At 33.2% G+C, this 21,123-nt stretch overlaps 2 protein-coding genes across 2 annotated transcripts; both read right to left on the bottom strand.

Annotated features, from left to right (window-relative positions):
* Positions 1-6,497: 6,497 nt before the first annotated feature.
* LOC131031329 (nuclear transport factor 2-like) lies at positions 6,498-8,450 on the bottom strand. Its single transcript, XM_059215053.1, has 8 exons — positions 8,409-8,450; positions 8,168-8,305; positions 7,699-7,962; positions 7,432-7,611; positions 7,233-7,325; positions 6,834-6,899; positions 6,678-6,744; positions 6,498-6,568 (listed from the first exon to the last, which is right to left on the bottom strand). Exons 1-8 carry the CDS (start codon positions 8,448-8,450, stop codon positions 6,498-6,500), a joined length of 921 nt encoding a protein of 306 aa, XP_059071036.1.
* Positions 8,451-18,771: 10,321 nt separating this feature from the next.
* Positions 18,772-20,724, bottom strand: LOC131031336 (nuclear transport factor 2-like). The gene is made up of 9 exons (XM_057962436.2): positions 20,683-20,724; positions 20,442-20,579; positions 19,948-20,236; positions 19,706-19,866; positions 19,458-19,599; positions 19,247-19,368; positions 19,108-19,173; positions 18,952-19,018; positions 18,772-18,842 (listed from the first exon to the last, which is right to left on the bottom strand). Exons 1-9 carry the CDS (start codon positions 20,722-20,724, stop codon positions 18,772-18,774), a joined length of 1,098 nt encoding a protein of 365 aa, XP_057818419.2.
* Positions 20,725-21,123: the final 399 nt, after the last annotated feature.

The following is a 21,123-nucleotide window of genomic DNA, read 5'->3' as shown; positions in this document are numbered from 1 at the left end:
TTTTCTCTTCAAAACCCTAATAGAGTCCTATTTTCACATTTGAACCTTAATTTTGCCTATCTAGAAATCGTAAAATCTGCCAATTTTATGGGGTTAGCTTTAAAATCATCGTAATATTCATCCCTGAAGATTTTGAAAAAAGTTGGTCGGCCTGTGTGCATTTTCTACACAACTTGCTGTATAGAAGTCCTATCTCTATAAAATTTCATCCCCTCAATCGATAGGCTGGTGACTTGGGGAATGAGGCTCCGATCAACCAATACCTTCCACCCAGGGAGGATAATAGTCCCATCTTTCTAGTGCTTGCCAAAATAGTTGGTAACATCCCTCTTAGGACCCTTCAACCTTTCAATTTAAGGGGTAAAACCCCCTTTCTTCAGAAGCCCCAAGAGCTTTTCGTTTTTGTTCAGCTGCACACAATTTCGTGGTTCGGTTCTCTTCCTAGTGCCCCCCTTCTCAGCTTCTCTTTGTGAATAGAAGCACACAACAAATGGTTAAGAGTTTATCTCACTTGAGTTTTCTCCTTTCCTCTTTGTAATCAGGGTCCTAATCAGGCTTTGTTGCTAGGACCCATAGCTCTCGTTAATTAGACTTAATGGGAGGTGTCAATACAACAAGTTAACTTTCTGTTCCGCTGCATAATGTTCTATTCGATTTGTGAAATAAGGAGAATTGTGCAGGGAAAAGGTGTTGCATGCTTGTTTGCATGTAAGCTAACGAAAATAAGTGCACTTTAAACCCTACCTCTTCCACCATAATTTCTACTCCCATGTGTTATTTATTCATTTCAAATCATACTTTCTTAATAATATAAATAGAAAAATTTAATTATTGTTTGTAGCTGTATTCTTTGTTTTTGCAAATTTTTCTTCTTTTTCTAGCTAGAATTATATTTTGTTTTGCAGGATTAGCCATAAGGATCATGAACACAAAGGTCTAAATCTAGCTCTTGTTTATCATTAGTCACTTACTTTCCATTTCAAACTTGTTTTGATATCATAGTCTCCATTTGCATTATCACATTTAAGTATCCAAAGTCTTCAACAATGTGCAAGCACTCCAAATTGCAACCTGCACCTTTACAAGTAACACACCTTTTAAACAAAAAAGTTCAGGTGTGAGGATTCTTAAATTTGGTGGGCAAATCTCACCATAAAATCCTATCGACTAATAACATATTCATTTTCAAATAACATATTCTTATAGAGAAGAAAGATTCTAAGAGGTTATAAGAGAATTATAGTATATAATTTAGTTTTTGATTATTTGTTCCTCCAAGGAAGGATACCATTCCATCCATTTAATTCAATATTTTAATTAATTTATCCAATTAATGCATACAATTAAATATTTTTAAACTACTAAGTTTTTAGATTTTGTATTTAGATTCTAAACATGTATAGTTTTCAAAAATTTTAAAAATGATTTATTAGAAAATTAATTCAACATGTCATCCTCTCTCTTCCTTTCACTTGGTTCTCATTTTCATTGGAAAACTTTGGGGTTTCTTTTGTCTATGATTTGATCATGGATTTGACATCTATGTACAAGAAATTAACCTTTGGCTCCATGATGGGTGAATGCAGATGGAGTTTCTTCAACACTATCTAGTTGGTATTTTCATGTTGGTTCCACCTTTTGATTTCAATTGCTACTGAAGGGGTCAAGGGAAGTACTCTAGGTAATGGTTTCTCACCTAAAAAGTATTTACATGTTTGGAATAAATAAAAGATAATAATTTGTTATTCAAGAATTGCTCCAATGGAGGTGAAGGGGTAGGAGATGATTGATAGTGATAATATCTTTATGAGAAATATTTTGATTTGTATATTTTTCCTATTATACTCTCTTTCTAATCTACATAAATTGATTTTTTAGCATTCAAATCCTCTATTTTGGGGCAAGGATGATGCTTTATCATTCTTCTAGAAATTTTTGGTGGTATTTTTTGATTCTTGTAAACATCAACAGATTGTGTGTGATCCATTAGCTTGATTAGATTTCCAATCCTTGCTCTCCCTCTTTCAACCCTAAAAAATTATACTTATAATTTACTTATTATTCTTGATATAAAAATTTGATTTCAAAGGGTTATTTTATGTTTCAATTTTTTTTTTTGTTATTTAAGAATTGATTTGAAATGATACGTTGGTATATTACAGAATCATGTTCATGTAGAATAAAGATTTATCCAATCATTTATCTTCCTATTTAAAATAATTCTGTGAAAATATGCAACCAACTTTTTGCAAGATAAATAAGATTGTTTTTAAAACTATTAGTAATAAAAAAATTATTTAAAAAAAATAATAATCAAATTTACACAATTTTCACCTATTAGAATATTGTATAAAACGATGGAGGACAACATGGGCCTCCATCACCATAGTGGCGTGTTTTATTTATTTTTTACTTCTACAAAATAAATTATTTAACAGAGATCTTAGTAGTGAGCATGTATCTTTTAGTGAGGAATCGACTAGGATAAAGATAACATGAATATTGTTTAAAAAAAATGTCAAATTATAAATGTGGTAGATTTTTTAAATTATTGACCATGTAGATTTTTGACATCTACATGGTCATAGTCAGATATGAAAGTGATTAACTAACCAGAGAATGTTAAGTTTCTCATATATTTTCTACTCAATATATCTATAGTTTTGAGATAGTAGTCTTATATAAAGATACATTACTCACTAAAAGTCAACAAATTAAATTTATTGTGGTTGATATTTTTTAAAGTTATTTTGAAAATATTGTAAACTAGTGTTGATATTGATACCCTACGACATTTGAAAAATATTCTTTTTAATAATTAATTTAAAAAATTAAACATTTTTAATCCGTGAAATTGTTATTAATTAGTAAAGACAATTACTCATGTTAATAAATGGTTGATAACTTGATAATCATGTAGATAATATTATCCACCAAACACAAAATAAAATAATTTTGATTTAAAAAGCATTTTTGAGATTGCAACTGCTCATATCCAGGGTCTCAAGAAAGAGACTAACCTCTACTGGTCTATTTGTTCTGTTGAATTACTTTGGCTTATTTGGAAATAGAGGAATGATGATATGATTAATGACAGTGACAAGAATATTACTGAGTGTCCCAGGAGACTCATCCTTCATGATCTAAATGTGCAGGTAACAAGGGTGATCAGAATCAAGAAGAATTTTGAAGGATGGCTTCGAGATGGAGCAGCTATGATGTTCACATTGAAAATCTCACATGGATTCACTTGGTCCAGGTTCTCACCAAAGAATACTCTCTTTGAGATCGTCTTGGAGGAATTAATGAGAGAGATAAATATGAACAAAGCTCAGGCAATGCAAAGCCAAGGTAAGGTTATATTTGATCAGATAGACATTTTGGAGTGTTTTGCTAGATTTTATGAATAACTATCCACTAGTGGACGCTGTAAAGTGCAGAAAGACAATGCTAGGAGACAACTTAAATCCATTATCCCAAGGAAGATATTTGAAGAAGATGCTACCATGTTAAATCAGAGAATCACTTTAGATGAGATCAAAGAGGCTCTCATCTCTTAATAATGGAAAGGCCCCAAGAATTGATGGTCTTTCAATTGAATTTTACAAAAGTTGTCAGCATTGGATTGCGGAGGACTTGATGCAAGTCTATAAAGAAGCTAAAATTAATGGCTCATTGGGGGAGGATGTAAATACAGGGGTCATAAAACTTATTCCTAAATAAGGTGACATGACATTGATAAAAAATTGGAGGCCTATCACCTTGTTAACTGTCTGTTATAAAATTCTTGCCAAGGTTGTTGCACAAAGGATAGAGAGAATTATGCCTAAGATTATATATCCTACTCAGACAGGATATGTAAAGGGAAGATACAGTCTAGAGAATCTCCTCACATGTTGGGAGGCTATGATATGGGTTAAAGAGTCTAGACAATATGCAATCATTCTACTATTGGACTTTGAAAAAGCATATGATAGAATAGATTGGGGTTTTTATCAATATGGTGATGGAATGCCTTGGGTTTCTAGAAGACTACTGTAGGCAGGTCAACATACTAATAACAAATGCTAAGGCCTATCTAGAAATCAATGGTGTGAAATATGATAGGTTTTTCCTTTCTAGATCAATAAGGAAGGGATGCTCCCTTGCCCTTGCACTTTATATCATTGTTGCTGATGCTCTCTATTATATCCTAAGAGATTACTCAACCTCCTCGGGTGTGGATGAAATTAAGTTACCCAATGGAAGAAATCTCTCTAACATCCAGTTTGCAGATGATACCACAATTTTAACTAAATTGAAAGAAGAAAATCTAAATGCACTTTTGTACAAACGAGAGCTATTCTGTGAAGCCTTTGGTGGAAATATCTCAATGGCTAAATCTACTCTCCTAGGATGGGACGAGCAACCCCCAATTTGGTTAGATAAATACTCCTTTAGGTAGGAAGGACCTAATCAATTGATTAGATACCTTGGTATACCTTTTGCAGTAGAGCCCAAGCTGAAAGCTATGTGAGAGTGGGTTAGAAGTTAAATTGATAAAATTTAAGGAAATAGAATATATAAGCACCACCTTACCATTGGAGGGAGAGTTACCTCAACATTGGAGGGAGGGTTCAAGTTTGTCAAAAGATACTATCTTCCTACAACATTTATTATACATCTTCAGAAAATTCAAGCAATTATAAGTTTAATTATATCCAAAAGATCATTTGGTCTAATGGAAAATGAGGGAGAAAGAACCGTGCTATTAAATGGAGTTGGTGCACTATGAGCAAGAACATGAGAGGAATCGGCTTAAAGGATTTAAGATGGAAAGGCAATGCATTAGCTTCTCAATGGATAGTCAAAGCTCTTAGCAGAGAAGAACAATGGAAGGTTTTGAATAGACATACCATTAGTAGGGCCATGTCTATAAATAATCTAAATAACGAACCCTTATTGTAGTGTACTATTTCAGTTGCTCATATGTGGTGTTGCAAGCCTTTATTGTAGTGTACTATTTCAAATGATATTCTACTAAATGATTCACTCCCTTGTGTAATTTAGCACATAAAAATTTATGATGTAAGATAATCATAACATTTCTTAACATTAAATATTATTTAAAAAAATCATAACATGGTAGGTAAGTATTTCATCAATAAAATGGTATATAATCATTTCAACATATTAAATCATTTCTTTTAAAAAAAAAAATTGTGCGAAACAAAGTTTAAATAAAAACAATTTAAAAAATATATAAATTTATATAATTAAAAAAATTAATTTATTTTGTGTTATAATTTATATAAAACAAATTTATACATATATTATCTAACTACAATTTTCTAATAATTATACATTTGACATATTTCTAACATTCACTGTATACAGATACTTCTTCTATACATTTCAAGCTCTAAAAATATACAAGTTATAAATTTAACTATTATAATAGATTTATTTTATAAAATTTTATTTAAATTTTTTCCCGTATCATTATATTTGGCCCTAAAGTTTACCCCACTTCTATAATATTGATCTACTTTAGCTTAAATAATGAAATTATTGATAATATCACACATAATCTATAGTACTTTTGTGGTTCTCTATTTTACCACCTTCTTGTGAGTGATCACCTTAATAAATTTTACAAAAACACCTAATCTAGAATCTATAATACAACATAATTCACATAATTCCCTTCCTTATGATTATAATCCTATTATTCAACTTAGCAAACATGATCTTGCGTGTTTAGTGTTTTTTTTTCTAATCCTAGGAATCTATCATTTCTTTTGTATGCAAAGGTCTATTTCCATGCTTATAGTATCATACCAAGTTTCAATTTTTCGTTATTTACATACACCACAATAAACTTCCTTTCGGATCCTTTTCTAATTTTTAATCTCAACAAATGACCAATTTTATTCCTTGTATTATAAGAAACTTTTAAAGTTTTATTTATTCAAGTAAACATTCATTAACAGATTTTAGTATATGATTCGAATATCCAATGATGTAGATTATAGCTTTTATAATATTCATGACATATGATGTAGATTATACATTTGACATATTTCAAACATTCATTGTATAAGATATAACAAAATTTTATATATAGATACCAAAAATAGAACTCTTTAACAAACCATACAGAGTTCTAATTACATTTACATTGATGATTCTTCCAAATTTCAAATCACCATCAGAAGCGATTGGCTTTCGAGACCCAGTAAAACCAGCTTCGGAGCCAGCACCTTGCTCAGGATCCCTTCCAGTTGCAGCGTGGTTCCAAATTCATGACCAGCTGCAGAGTTTCCATCCGCCCTTGCTGGGTCTCTATCTCAATCTGGGCAAGGTGACTCTATTATTGTCTATGCTCTCCCATGCCTATGCCTTTGCCTTTGTTCATACTGGTTATGCCTCTACGGGGTAAACTGCTTTAGATTAGACCAAGTATGAATAAAAAACATGTACTTCTTCCGTACATTTGAAGCTCTCGGAAATACAAGTTAGAAATTTCTTGCATAGCCATTGCGTCCTTGACGATCGCCTCCTCTCTTTACGCCATTTGGAATATTGTCTTTCCATGGTAGAAATCAATCAGTAGGAGCAGAGAAAAACAATTATATTTGAAGACTATATTACATTATATGAATAGATAATAACTTAATTAAGGCTTTGCGAAATACCTCTGAAACCAGCCAACCTTTTCTTTTCAACATATACGCGACGCCCAGAGATGACAATAGGAGATGCCTGCTTACAAAATATAAATACAAGTTTTATGAAAATAAAGATAAATACAATATCTAATAACACTAAATAATTCGATACAAATTAAGTACCTTTACAGCACTCTCCACAGAAGTTGATGATTGGAACTCAATGAAACCATAGCAAAAGTTTTTTTCCTGCATTACAGTATTTAAACATTACAGAAGGAAAAGAGCAGAAAACAAGCGAGATTTGTTTTCAAAAACATACCTTGTTGGCTCTGATTTGAATTCCACCAGGCTTTATAGAACCATATTTTTTAAACTCTTCTTAAAGCAAAGTAATTGTAGAATTCCATGGCAAATTTCTTAAATGGATTGAGTTCTCATTGACTGTAAGTTATATGGGATTTCAAGGTTAGTGAGAAATTAAGAACCTGAAAGATACAATTAAAAAATGGTGAAGGGAAGATTATGGTAACCTGGGGCTTTTCGAGAATTAGAGTTCAAGGATTGTGATGTTGTATGTACTTGTGATGGTACATTTGCTTTCAGTCCGGTATTTATTGGAAATTTCACCACAACGGTTGGCCTTTGAATAGGATGTGGGTTCTCTTTCAAAAGCTGAACATTCAAAGAAAAAAATATCAGTAACATCATATTCTACAAACGCTCAATGTATGAAAGGGCTTTGAAGTGCTCGACGTGCATTCAAAATGTTTATACTTACAACTGCTAGAAAACTCATTTTTGTTGTTTCTTCTGGTGGTGAAATAGTTTTCTCAATATCCTTAAGCTGTTGTTCATTCTCAACAGTTTCAGTAGCATGTTTATTTTCCAATTTCGAAGGTTTTGATTCAAATCTTTGAATTTCTTTTGCAGGAACTATCTCTGCTAAGACACAGAAAGGCTGCGATTAAAGAAGATTCTACATCGAAAAATACTGAAAGATAGAAGAAGAGACCATTTTAACTTCCTGCAAAGGCTCATCACAAACAGCATTAGCCGACATATAAGTTTTGTCTTCTGAATACTGGGATTCTTCCAAATACCGAAATGCATCGTTTAGAACAAAATAGCCTCTCTCCTGTGGTGCTAAAAAGAAAGACTGGGCAAATTTTCTTTCGACATTCTCGTGCCCTAATATGATCCCAGTTACCAATATGATATAAGATTCATTATAAGCTTCTTGTGAATCCACAGTTCCTATTTTAACCTCATTTCCCTCATTGAGCGAAGACACTATATTGTTTTTAATAGCCTGTTGGTAACAACCATTCAAAACAAGAACAACATTATGTCTGCAAACTTGATTGAATAAAGAAATGTAAACTTAAACCATGGATAAAAATTAAACTTCGAAGGTATCTTGTAGTTGCATGCCATATGGTTATATTGTATTTCAAAAATAAATTTGTATGATTTGAAACTGTTATACACTGAATCTACTGCAATATTTGACTTACTTCTAGGGTTGTTACATGCAACAATTGACCATTGGGTTCAGGGCGGGTGATAGTGCTGCAATCTTTGTAGAACTCGTATAGCTTATCTGGACAGTTGTTTAGAACACAGTAATACTGGTTCACAAATTCGTTTGCAACCTACCAAACCAAAAGTGTTAATGAAATAAACTCCAAGCCCAACGCAAATGATCCAAACCCAGAACCACTTTATAAGAATAACAAGATGGTATAGTATTCATACCTCAGAGGCAGGAAATTCTCTTTGTAACTGCTGGGATTCCATCCTTCTGCATTGGAAATGATAATCAGTTGCATGTTAAAGTGTGTTAAATCTGCTAACTATCCCAATCACAAGTCTAGGAAAAATTGCAAAAGAGAAAATAAAGAGAATATGTAGAACATAATTCCTGTTGCAGACCTTGTATGGATTTTAACTGTAAAGAGTTGCTTTTCAGTGAATGTGAATACTTTCCACACCTTTTAAAACCTCTCAACTGATTTAGTGGACTGAATTGAAATTTCGAAACAGCCTAAATATTTTTCTCACAAGCGCAGATACAAGGAGGCATAACAGCAGAGTACGAGTTAGTTCGCTTTTCTTTTCTTTTTCCAAATATATTTATAAGGCATAACAGGCGTGTCTTTTGACTAAGAGAATAGAAACTATTGAATTTTGGGATGATAACGTTTGTATGGCCATAATTACCTATTCCTATACAAGTCTAGTCTAATACAACAAGACGCACACATAAGTAAAAATGACGTTAGATTAATTAATTTAGAGTGAGGATTGAAATATTAAATGTTAAGAGAGTAATTGCAAAGAAAAGTATATGTAGTTCTATGGAAGATGTGTGGAAATGTGTTTGATGTGACATTGATTCTAAAGATCTGATGAAGGAAAATATGTAACTTAAATTTGTTCATTATATCAGATTTGTTCTAGGGTATTTTCATAGGGAAGAGCACCAGTAGTCATTATAGCTAACTTCGCGCACCCATAGATCCTAAAGGGTATGTCGTATTTTTTTTTTTTTTAGTCATATTCGTATGCGATTTAACTGCTTATAGCTATTGATCTGGCTTCTGGGTAGTAACGATGCATGTTCTGGAATCAGTTATGCGCACAAAGGTAAAAAAGTACACATTTGAAAGTGTCGCCTGATACCTAACTAAAGATGTTCCAGTAACCGTCAACTCAAAATTGCTAGTACTTGTTGACAAATGTCCAAATAGCGATGCACAAATGTTCCAATAGTGGTGCACAAATGGGACAAATGTTCCAATAGTTGTTCACAAATGGGCCAATTAATTACAAAAAAAGATCGGCTATTGGTACAAAACAAATTTATTAATGGTGTTTTCACTATGAAGGCTATTGGGGGGTCAACATAACAATAAGGTGACGGTTCTTGGAACTATGTTATCTATTGGTGCTCTTCCCCTAGTATTACATATGTTCTCTAAGGCATAGATCTAATTTTGTTGGTTGTACTTTACTAATTTTTTTTTTTCGTTATGTGATTTTTTATGCTCAAAGGCTGGTGGTGTTTGTATATATTAAGGGGAGATCATCGATCCTAAATTGACAAACTTTACATTGAGCATCTTCATAGAACCAACTTTAGTTGGAAGCAAGCAAACATTTTGATGTCAAATTAAGTTTTGGTAAGTCCTCTATTCAAAATGTTCCTATATAAATGTTCCTTCTTGTTCTACAATAGTGATAAGATGTTCTAGTATGTCAATTATATACATAACAAATACTCACATAAATGTACACATAGTCCACTCACAACAACTAGTGGATTTTTTTTAATGCCAATAACTTATTTGAAAATCAAAATCATTGTTCAAGTACTGTGTTGATGAAACATTTTAAGAAAATCAAGTTCAAATAACAGTCAAATCTTACCCTCGCCCAACTTATTACAACATTAAATTTGTCTCTAAGAATACGTAATCATTAAGCTTATTCCCAGGAGGTCTCCCTTCAGGTGATTTCCTGAGAAGGGCCAATGCTTCACCTCTATGAGCATCAACTAGATGCAATGAGTGCTAAGTAGACCATTCATTATCATGAGAGATGCGTTCTTGTGTACTACTACTCATGAAACATGGGTCAATGAGTTTGTCTCGAAAACTACATAATTGAATCTTGATAATAATATGATAATTTGGTTTGTTGTGGAAAATATATCCTACATATAAATTGATAAGCTTAAGGGGCTCTATTATAAGTGGGTTCAACCTTGGAGGAAACTCCATTGTTAAGAGTGTCCGAGTTGGAGTAATACTAGGATGGGTGACCTTCTGGGAAGGCCCAATGTTTCACCTCTATGAGAATCACCTAGATATAATGAGGGATAAGTGGACCATTCATTCTCATGGGAGATGAGTTCATGTGAACCACTACTCATGAAACGTGGGTCAATGAGTTTGACTTGAAAACTATATAGTTGAATCTTGATAGCAATATCATAATTTGACTTGTTATAGAAAGTATCTCCTACTTATCAATTGATGAGCTTGAGGGGCAATATAATGAATGGTCTATAATCAAGGACAAAATGGGCCCAAAGGAATACAAAAGGGAGAGATGTTTAAAATTTGAATTACTTGAAATACTGGCAAGGGAAGAATGTTATTGGAGGCAAAAGTCAAGGGAAGTATGGCTTCAAGAGGGGGAAAGAAATACAATTTTTTTTCACAAGGCCTCAATAGAAAAAAAAGGGAGAAGTAAATTTATGGAAATCAACAAGATTGATGCAACAAGAACCCAAAATTTGGAAGAAGTTAACAAAGAGGCCACAAAATTATTTGAAACAATGTTAAAAGAAAAGTCACAAGGGAGTAAGGAAATGAGGGGAAAATTTATGGATACAATTCCCAAAGTAATATCAGAACAACAGAACCAGGAGTTTTTTAAGGCAGCAACAATGGAGGAAGTTAAAACAACAATATTTCAGATGAATCTCGACAAGGCTCCTGACCTAGATAGTTTCTCTGCTAGATTATTCCAATGTTTCTGGGAGATAGTGGGCCAAGATATACACACTTGACAGTGGAGGAAACAAGGAAAAAGAAGAGGGTATTAAAGGAAATGAACCACAAACCACACATTCTTTGCACTAGTTCGAAAGAAGAAGATGGTAAATTCTATGCAAGATTTTAGACCGATTTCCTTATGCAACACTACATAAAAAATAATATCCAAAATTATTGCCAACTGTTTTAAAAAAGTCTTAAATTTTTTTAATATTAGAAGAACAAAGTGCCTTTGCCCCTAGGAGTTCAATAGTGGAAAGAATAATAATAGCCCATAAAGGAATTCAATCATCTAGAAAATCAAAATAGGCAAGGATGATCATAAAATTGGATATTATGAAAGTGTATGGCTCGATGGATAGAGAATTCCTCAAGGAAATTCTAGACAAATTTGGGCTTATGAAGGATTGGATTTGATGGGTGGATGGATGCATATCAACTCTAACCTTTTCAGTGTGGATGAATAGTGGGGCTCATGGTTTCTTTAATTCAAGTAGAGGTATAAGACAAGGCGACCTGTTATCTCCCTTTCTATTCATAATTATGGGAGAGGCAATGGGTAGGGGGATAACTAAACTAAGGGAGGAATCAAATGGTATGGAATTAAGGTAGTTGTTGGTGAGGCCTCGGTGACACAGTAGCAATTTGCAGATGATACTATGTTGTTTGGACAATCAGACAACTAGGAAGCTAGGACTATTAAGTCACTACTCAATAAATATTTTTATGTCTTGGGACAAAAAATTAATTTTTGTAAATCGAAGGTCTTCTTCATCAATACTCAACCAAGTCTTGCAAGGGATTCGACCAACATCCTAGAGCTTAAAGTAGCTAATTTTCTAGGCAAGTTCTTGGGCACACCACTCTTTCAAGGGATGAATAAAAAGGAATACTGGATGAACATAGTCTCAAGCTATGTAGACAAGAAGATTCTGTGGAAAGGTAAATGGATTTCATCAGTAGGAAGATTGCTTATGATAAAATCAGTGCTTTTGACACTCCCGGTATACTCCTTGTCCTCTCTAAAATCCCTGATGGAATAGATGCAGAAATGAAAAAAATCATGAAAAGATTCTTTTGGAATGGCATGCATGACCAAAACAGAATACCCCTATTAACATGGGACAATAAATGCAAGCCAAAAAAAGTAGGATGTGCAGGACTAAGAAACTTGTTGATAATGAATCTGGAAATGGGAGAAAAACTTGTATGGAGACTATATACAAATAGTAACGAGAAATGGATTAAAATCATAAGAAAGAAGTATGTAAATTCCAATTACCCGATTAGCATTCTCAAAGTTAGAGATTCTCCTAGAGGCTCGATAGTGTGGAATTACATTTTAGAAAGCTGGGATATAATAAAAAGATATATCACGTGGGAAATAGTAAATGGAGAGCAACGATTATTTTGTAAAGACTCATGAAATAATTATAAAAAATTTGGAGGAATATCTGAATTTGGAAGACATAAGAAAAGAGACCCTATTGAAATGGGGACAATAGGTGAGAGATTATGGGATAATTATAGTAGAAAATGGGACGATAAGTTGGTCAACAATGTTGAATGAAATACCGAGTCTTTCTTTATTTGCTCAACAATGTTGAATGAAATACCAAATTCTCTAAAGATACATAGTTTTATAATAAAGTATTCTTGTTGGCATTTTACTACAAAACTCCTTAAGATTTAAATCTATGTCAAATTTACTCAATTCTTATAATTGGCGTGTAAACACATCCTTCCCTTGTGATGATAATTTAAACATCCACAACCCCACTAGAAGATTTATATGTAGCAATCCAATACTGGCTACTAGTTTATTCTCCCACCTTGTAGTCCTTAGCTACATTACAAAATATTTTACAAAATCTAGACATGAGCCAAAGATCTATTGGCATATCCTTAGTTTTATATTTGATTCTATTGACTTTTATAATCCTAGTAAAATTTAAATTTTCATGTTCAAGGTATAGAGTGTGCTTTATTCTAATATCTATGGCTAATTTTTTTTCCACCTATTGTTAAAACTCCTCCTTTTAGTGTGTGTAGTAGGTCCTTCATATATTTGAATGGGCCAAGAAATATTGTGTCATTTTATTGTGTATGATGCTCAATTTGCTGCAATTTTAGAATTTATTAATTCGTGTATGGATAGAACTTTCTCATTTGGTTTGTTGACACTAGTTATTTAGTTACAAAAAATTGAAGTTCGTAGCATCTTGCATAAATAATTAGTTAAGGAGGGGTGTATCCTTAGCAATTGTTTGTGTCAAAATTTGGTTCAGAAGAATTCATGATGAATAATTAGATATTTTTGGGTCCTTTTGTTTGGATGAACTCTTTTGTTATTAACCATTCCATATCATTACTATTGATATTGGGTCATCTATAGATGAAATAGTGGGAGAGGAAAAAAGGAAATTGCAATGCATGATATGTTGACCACAAACCTATAAATTCTTCTACTACTTTGGATAGATATAATGCCTCCTTATGAACTAAAAATGTGGTTGACGTTAGAGAGTAGAAACTCTTATCTTTCTTCTACATGGGTGTTCCTCACAACTTTGATGAACTTGGTATGATGGGTAGGAGTAATTTTGAAAACAACTATAGTTCGTGTTATTTTAGCATCTTATCTCCTTGTGGGTTTTAGTAGTTGATTTTATAGATAAAAATAATCGACATAAAAAATTTCATGTAACAAGGAAAATATGGTACTTGACTCAAGCAATTTATTAACTAGGTAGCATGTTGCGTTTGATACTATTCTATCCCACTTTATAAGGATGAAATAAAAAAACTCCTTCAAATGAATATAAAGGCATTAGAAAGTCATACTTAATTCTTATTTACTTCTCAATCACCACCGTTATTGTTTCTTTCTCAAATTGGTGTTGTATTGCTTGTTCTAATTTGAGTTACAATAGTGAACATTAAAGAACCCATAACCCGTACAACCTGAGTTGGCCTAATGGTGGAGAATTTGTGCTTTTTAAAGAGAGGTCACAAGTTCAAATCCCACAAGGGGGTAGGGTATGTACACCTTATCAGCTTCAGCCCATTACCTATCAAAAAAAAAAAAAAACCTATCAAAAAAAAAAAAAAACCCACAATCCATGCTACCTTTTACATTTCATTAAAATAAAAATTATTTTGAGTTTGGCCATTGTGGATAATATTTAAAGAGAGCATGGTATTTTCTTGAATACATTATAATTTCCAACATGTATTTGGTTAAATTTAAGTTGTTAACTCAAATTGGAAAGTCTTTGTGTTCTTTGCATAAACACACTCCTTAATTGACATATTAAGCACAAAAAATGTCAGTCAACTCTGAATGTTTAACATTTTTAAGACTAAAACCGTAAGCTTAGTGTGTGTGATTTAAGCCATTCCACCCTATAGTAGATTTCCATACAGCATTCCATAGCTCCCATTTTAAAGTCTGGCTTTAAGGTTTAAAGTTTGCTTAGCATATTTACTTTATTGATATTGATATACTAGTTTATCGGTGTCGATAACATATTTAATAATAATTATAAGAATAACCAATTTATTTCAATTTAGGCATAAAAAATAAGACATAATTATAAACTCTTTATTTTATTATGGAAATCGATGCTTTTCTTTTCTACTCTACTTTTGTGTTTAGCTAGTATTGGTAACACTAAATTTTAGATATACCCTTATAAGCAAAATGAAAATTAATTAGTACGTGGAATTCAACCTTTAAATTGAGTACATTTGTATAGATACTGCAAATTATCAACCTTAAAAGTCTCTGTCTTAGTACTTTGCCTTGTATGAGCAACTTCATTTTTCTACAGCCCTGTACTCAATCTTCAAGACAACCTAATTATCTAACTTCTTGATAGGAAGCACAAAAAGATTTCTCAAATAGGTTTGTTTGGAAAAAAATGTGATTTTCTTATTCATTACAAAGATCATTGACAACATTCTTGAGCTTTTTCTTCTTTTTAATCACATTAGTACATCAATATCTCTCTTTATAGGAAAAGGTACCCATCTTCAACCCTGATCACTTACCCCAATGCATAAATTTTGTCAGTCTTAAATCTTTATGAATTTCTATTTAAATCATAGGTTGAAGAAGGCACAATGACTCCCTGAATCGATTTATTACAACCAATCCATAAACCTTAAATATAATTATAATAACTTTAGTGTCATAAAATTGTGACCCTTGCAATTTTTGACCATAATAAGGTCGCCACACATGAAAAATTGAATCCCTTAGCCTGATTGGAGACTAGAGACTTGCTGAGCCCTTGAAAAACTACATATTTCTTGCTCCCCACTCTGCCTAAACAAGCATCCCATCCTAGAAAAAAAGGCAGGACAGGGGCATGGTGCCCCTGTCCCTACTCTATTTTGGGGTATTAATCCTCAAATTATGCTTTGGTGGTTGTGCATTGAGCAGGTAAACTCCCCTAGTGTCCACCTATCATTGAAAATTAGTTCAATAACACTATTTGATGAGTATATAAGTTGCAGTCATTTTGGGGAAGGAAGCTTCATAAGCGAGAAGTTCACGAGATCATGCATTCAAGCATTCAAGAATCACTTTCAAGTATTGAGCATCTCAAGTCTTCTTTCAAGGATAGGTGTTGCATTCAAGTCAAAGATTCAACCATTGAAGAGGAGATTCATTCCAACATTCAACTTCATACGAAAAATTCTATCAACATATCTATAACAACCTCCCTTGAGGTGATTTACTTTTCAATCTTTCATTTACGTTTACTTGCAAGTACTTTCTTTCATCATTTGGTTAATTCCAAAACTGGTGTTTGAAATGAAGGCAAACCCCCAATCCCAACCCCTTTTCCTCTCTTTTCTATGTGTAGGTTGTAGGTGTGCAACTGTAATTTCATATTTGGAATCCATTTGCAGAGGCGAAAGAATCATTTTCCTTTCATGGATTTTTTTGGAGGACCGTGTACACATTTCACCACGGTCCGGGCAATCTTTTGGTCAAATTCCAAGGCGACTTCGTCTCGACATATTATTGCCAGATCCTGGTGCACAACTTCATCCTACACTTCTATCTCGACTTACAACAAGATCTTTGTCACTTTATTCACTTAGTCATTAGTACACAATTCAATAAATTCAATCTCATTCAAGAAGAGAGGAGTAACCTACCATTCCCACATCAATCAGAATATTACCTCCTTCTCTGGAGGTTGAATCTAGTGCATTTTCCCCCATCTTCTAATGCAATGAGTGAAAAGTATTTGAAGGGAAATCCGAAGTGAAACTTCCATCTCTCTTCGGAGGGAAGAAAGGCTTTTCTCTAGATCTCTCATTTGCTCATTTTTCCCAACATTACATTTTGGTGAACGCGACGTCTTGCATTCTTTCCTTGGAACAAACTTGGAAGTTTAATTTTTATGCACACTTAGTGGTTAATTCATTCAAAACACTTGTTTTAAAATTGAAATTGAACATGTGTTTATCTTGCTATTGTCTTACATCTAAAAATTGCTTTGTTTGACAAATTCAATTTCCTCCTTGTCTTGTTTAATTTACAAAATCAACTTTACAAAATTAAGTGGTTAATTGTTCAAACACTAATTTTCAAACATTATCATGAACTTGTGCAAAAGTTAAACTTCCATTCAATTTTCAGATTTGTGACTATATTTAGATTTGTGTTCATTCCTACAATTCAAATTTTTTATTTCCCTCTTCTTTTCCAAATTCAAATTTCAAAAATTAAGTGGTTAGGTCATAAAACCCTAATTTTAAAAATTAATTGGATTTTGTATAAATTTCAAACAATTTCATTCAAATTCAGATTTATAAACATTTTCCAAGGTTTCCCTATGCTTTAGGTTTTACCCTTTTCAAATTTGCAGTCCAATTCCCTTATCTCTTCAAAACCCTAATAGAGTCCTATTTTCACATTTGAACCTTAATTTTGCCTATCTAAAAATCGTAAAATCTGCCAATTTTATGGGGTTAGCTTTAAAATCATCGTAATATTCATCCCTGAAGATTTTGAAAAAAGTTGGTCGGCCTGTGTGCATTTTCTACACAACTTGCTGTATAGAAGTCCTATCTCTATAAAATTTCATCCCTCAGTCGATAGGCTGGTGACTTGGGGAATGAGGCTCCGATCAACCAATAGCTTCCACCCATGGAGGATAATAGTCCCATCTTTCTAGTGCTTGCCAAAATAGTTGGTAACATCCCTCTTAGGACCCTTCAACCTTTCAATTTAAGGGGTAAAACCACCTTTCTTCAGAAGCCCCAAGAGCTTTTCCTTTTTCTTCAGCTGCACACAATTTCGTGGTTCGGTTCTCTTCCTAGTGCCCCCCTTCTCAGCTTCTCTTTGTGAATAGAAGCACACAACAAATGGTTAAGAGTTTATCTCACTTGAGTTTTCTCCTTTCCTCTTTGTAATCAGGGTCCTGATCAGGCTTTGTTGCTAGGACCCATAGCTCTCGTTAATTAGACTTAATGGGGGGTGTCAATACAACAAGTTAACTTTCTGTTCCGCTGCATAATGTTCTATTCGATTTGTGAAATAAGGAGAATTGTGCAGGGAAAAGGTGTTGCATGCTTGTTTGCATGTAAGCTAACGAAAATAAGTGCACTTTAAACCATACCTCTTCCACCATAATTTCTACTCCCATGTGTTATTTATTCATTTCAAATCATACTTTTTTAATAATATAAATAGAAAAATTTAATTATTGTTTGTAGCTGTATTCTTTGTTTTTGCAAATTTTTCTTCTTTTTCTAGCTACAATTATATTTTGTTTTGCAGGATTAGCCATAAGGATCAAGATCACAAAGGTCTAAATCTAGCTCTTGTTTATCATTAGTCACTTACTTTCCATTTCAAACTTGTTTTGATATCATAGTCTCCATTTGCAGCATCACATTTAAGTATCCAAAGTCTTCAACAATGTGCAAGCACTCCAAATTGCAACCTGCACCTTTACAAGTAACACACCTTTTAAACAAAAAAGTTCAGGTGTGAGGATTCTTAAATTTGGTGGGAAAATCTCACCATAAAATCCTATTGACTAATAACATTTAGATTATACATTTGACATATGATTTAGATTATACATTTGACATATTTCAAACATTCATTGTATAAGATATAACAAAATTTTATATATAGATAACAAAAATAGAACTCTTTAACAAACCATACAGAGTTCTAATTACATTTACATTGATGATTCTTCCAAATTTCAAATCACCATCAGAAGCGATTGGCTTTCGAGACCCAGTAAAACCAGCTTCGGAGCCAGCACCTTGCTCAGGATCCCTTCCAGTTGCAGCGTGGTTCCAAATTCATGACCAGCTGCAGAGTTTCCATCCGCCCTTGCTGGGTCTCTATCTCAATCTGGGCAAGGTGACTCTATTATTGTCTATGCTCTCCCATGCCTATGCCTTTGCCTTTGTTCATACTGGTTATGCCTCTACGGGGTAAACTGCTTTAGATTAGACCAAGTATGAATAAAAAACATGTACTTCTTCTGTACATTTGAAGCTCTCGGAAATACAATTTAGAAATTTCTTGCATAGCCATTGCGTCCTTGACGATCGCCTCCTCTCTTTACGCCATTTGGAATATTGTCTTTCCATGGTAGAAATCAATCAGTAGGAGCAGAGAAAAACAATTATATTTGAAGACTATATTACATTATATGAATAGATAATAACTTAATTAAGGCTTTGCGAAATACCTCTGAAACCAGCCAACCTTTTCTTTTCAACATATACGCGACGCCCAGAGATGACAATAGGAGATGCCTGCTTACAAAATATAAATACAAGTTTTATGAAAATAAAGATAAATACAATATCTAATAACACTAAATAATTCGACACAAATTAAGTACCTTTACAGCACTCTCCACAGAAGTTGATGACTGGAACTCAATGAAACCATAGCAAAAGTTTTTTTCCTGCATTACAGTATTTAAACATTACAGAAGGAAAAAAGCAGAAAACAAGCGAGATTTGTTTTCAAAAACATACCTTGTTGGCTCTGATTTGAATTCCACCAGGCTTTATAGAACCATATTTTTTAAACTCTTCTTCAAGCAAGGTAATTGTAGAATTCCATGGCAAATTTCTTAAATGGATTGAGTTCTCATTGACTGTAAGTTATATGGAATTTCAAGGTTAGTGAGAAATTAAGAACCTGAAATATACAATTAAAAAATGGTGAAGGGAAGATTATGGTAACCTGGGGCTTTTCCAGAATTAGAGTTCAAGGATTGTGATGTTGTATGTACTTGTGATGGTACATTTGCTTTCAGTCCGGTATTTATTGGAAATTTCACCACAACAGTTGGCCTTTGAAGAGGATGTGGGTTCTCTTTCAAAAGCTGAACATTCAAAGAAAAAAATATCAGTAACATCATATTCTACAAACGCTCAATGTATGAAAGGGCTTTGAAGTGCTCGACGTGCATTCAAAATGTTTATACTTACAACTGCTAGAAAACTCATTTTTGTTGTTTCTTCTGGTGGTGAAATAGTTTTCTCAATATCGTTAAGCTGTTGTTCATTCTCAACAGTTTCAGTAGCATGTTTATTTTCCAGTTTCGAAGGTTGTGATTCAAATCTTTGAATTTCTTTTGCAGGAACTATCTCTGCTAAGACACAGAAAGGCTGCGATTAAAGAAGATTCTACATCGAAAAATACTGAAAGATAGAAGAAGAGACCATTTTACCTTCCTGCAAAGGCTCATCACAAACAGCATTAGCCGACATATAAATTTTGTCTTCTGAATACTGGGATTCTTCCAAATACCGAAATGCATCGTTTAGAACAAAATAGCCTCTCTCCTGTGGTGCTAAAAAGAAAGACTGGGCAAATTTTCTTTCGACATTCTCGTGCCCTAATATGATCCCAGTTACCAATATGATATAAGATTCATTATAAGCTTCTTGTGAATCCACAGTTCCTATTTTAACCTCATTTCCCTCATTGAGCGAAGACACTATATTGTTTTTAATAGCCTGTTGGTAACAACCATTCAAAACAAGAACAACATTATGTCTGCAAATTTGATTGAATAAAGAAATGTAAACTTAAACCATGGATAAAAATTAAACTTCGAAGGTATCTTGTAGTTGCATGCCATATGGTAATATTGTATTTCAAAAATGAATTTGTATGATTTGAAACTGTTATACACTGAATCTACTGCAATATTTGACTTACTTCTAGGGTTGTTACATGCAACAATTGACCATTGGGTTCAGGGCGGGTGATAGTGCTGCAATCTTTGTAGAACTCGTATAGCTTATCTGGACAGTTGTTTAGAACACAGTAATACTGGTTCACAAATTCGTTTGCAACCTACCAAACCAAAAGTGTTAATGAAATAAACTCCAAGCCCAACGCAAATGATCCAAACCCAGAACCACTTTATAAGAATAACAAGATGGTATAGTATTCATACCTCAGAGGCAGGAAATTCTCTTTGTAACTGCTGGGATTCCATCCTTCTGCATTGGAAATGATAATCAGTTGCATGTTAAAGTGTGTTGAATCTGCTAACTATCCCAATCACAAGTCTAGGAAAAATTGCAAAAGAGAAAATAAAGAGAATATGTAGAACATAATTCCTGTTGCAGACCTTGTATGGATTTTAACTGTAAAGAGTTGCTTTTCAGTGAATGTGAATACTTTCCACACCTTTTAAAACCTCTCAACCGATTTAGTGGACTGAATTGAAATTTCGAAACAGCCTAAATATTTTTCTCACAAGCGCAGATACAAGGAGGCATAACAGCAGAGTACGAGTTAGTTCGCTTTTCTTTTCTTTTTCCAAATATATTTATAAGGCATAACAGGCGTGTCTTTTGACTAAGAGAATCGAAACTATTGAATTTTGGGATGA

The sequence above is a fragment of the Cryptomeria japonica genome, unplaced genomic scaffold (genome assembly GCF_030272615.1).
Source record: "Cryptomeria japonica unplaced genomic scaffold, Sugi_1.0 HiC_scaffold_48, whole genome shotgun sequence".
In the NCBI taxonomy this organism is placed as follows: domain Eukaryota; kingdom Viridiplantae; phylum Streptophyta; class Pinopsida; order Cupressales; family Cupressaceae; genus Cryptomeria; species Cryptomeria japonica.
Note: the sequence above shows the minus strand (reverse complement) of the source record. Positions and strands in the feature narration are given on the sequence as shown.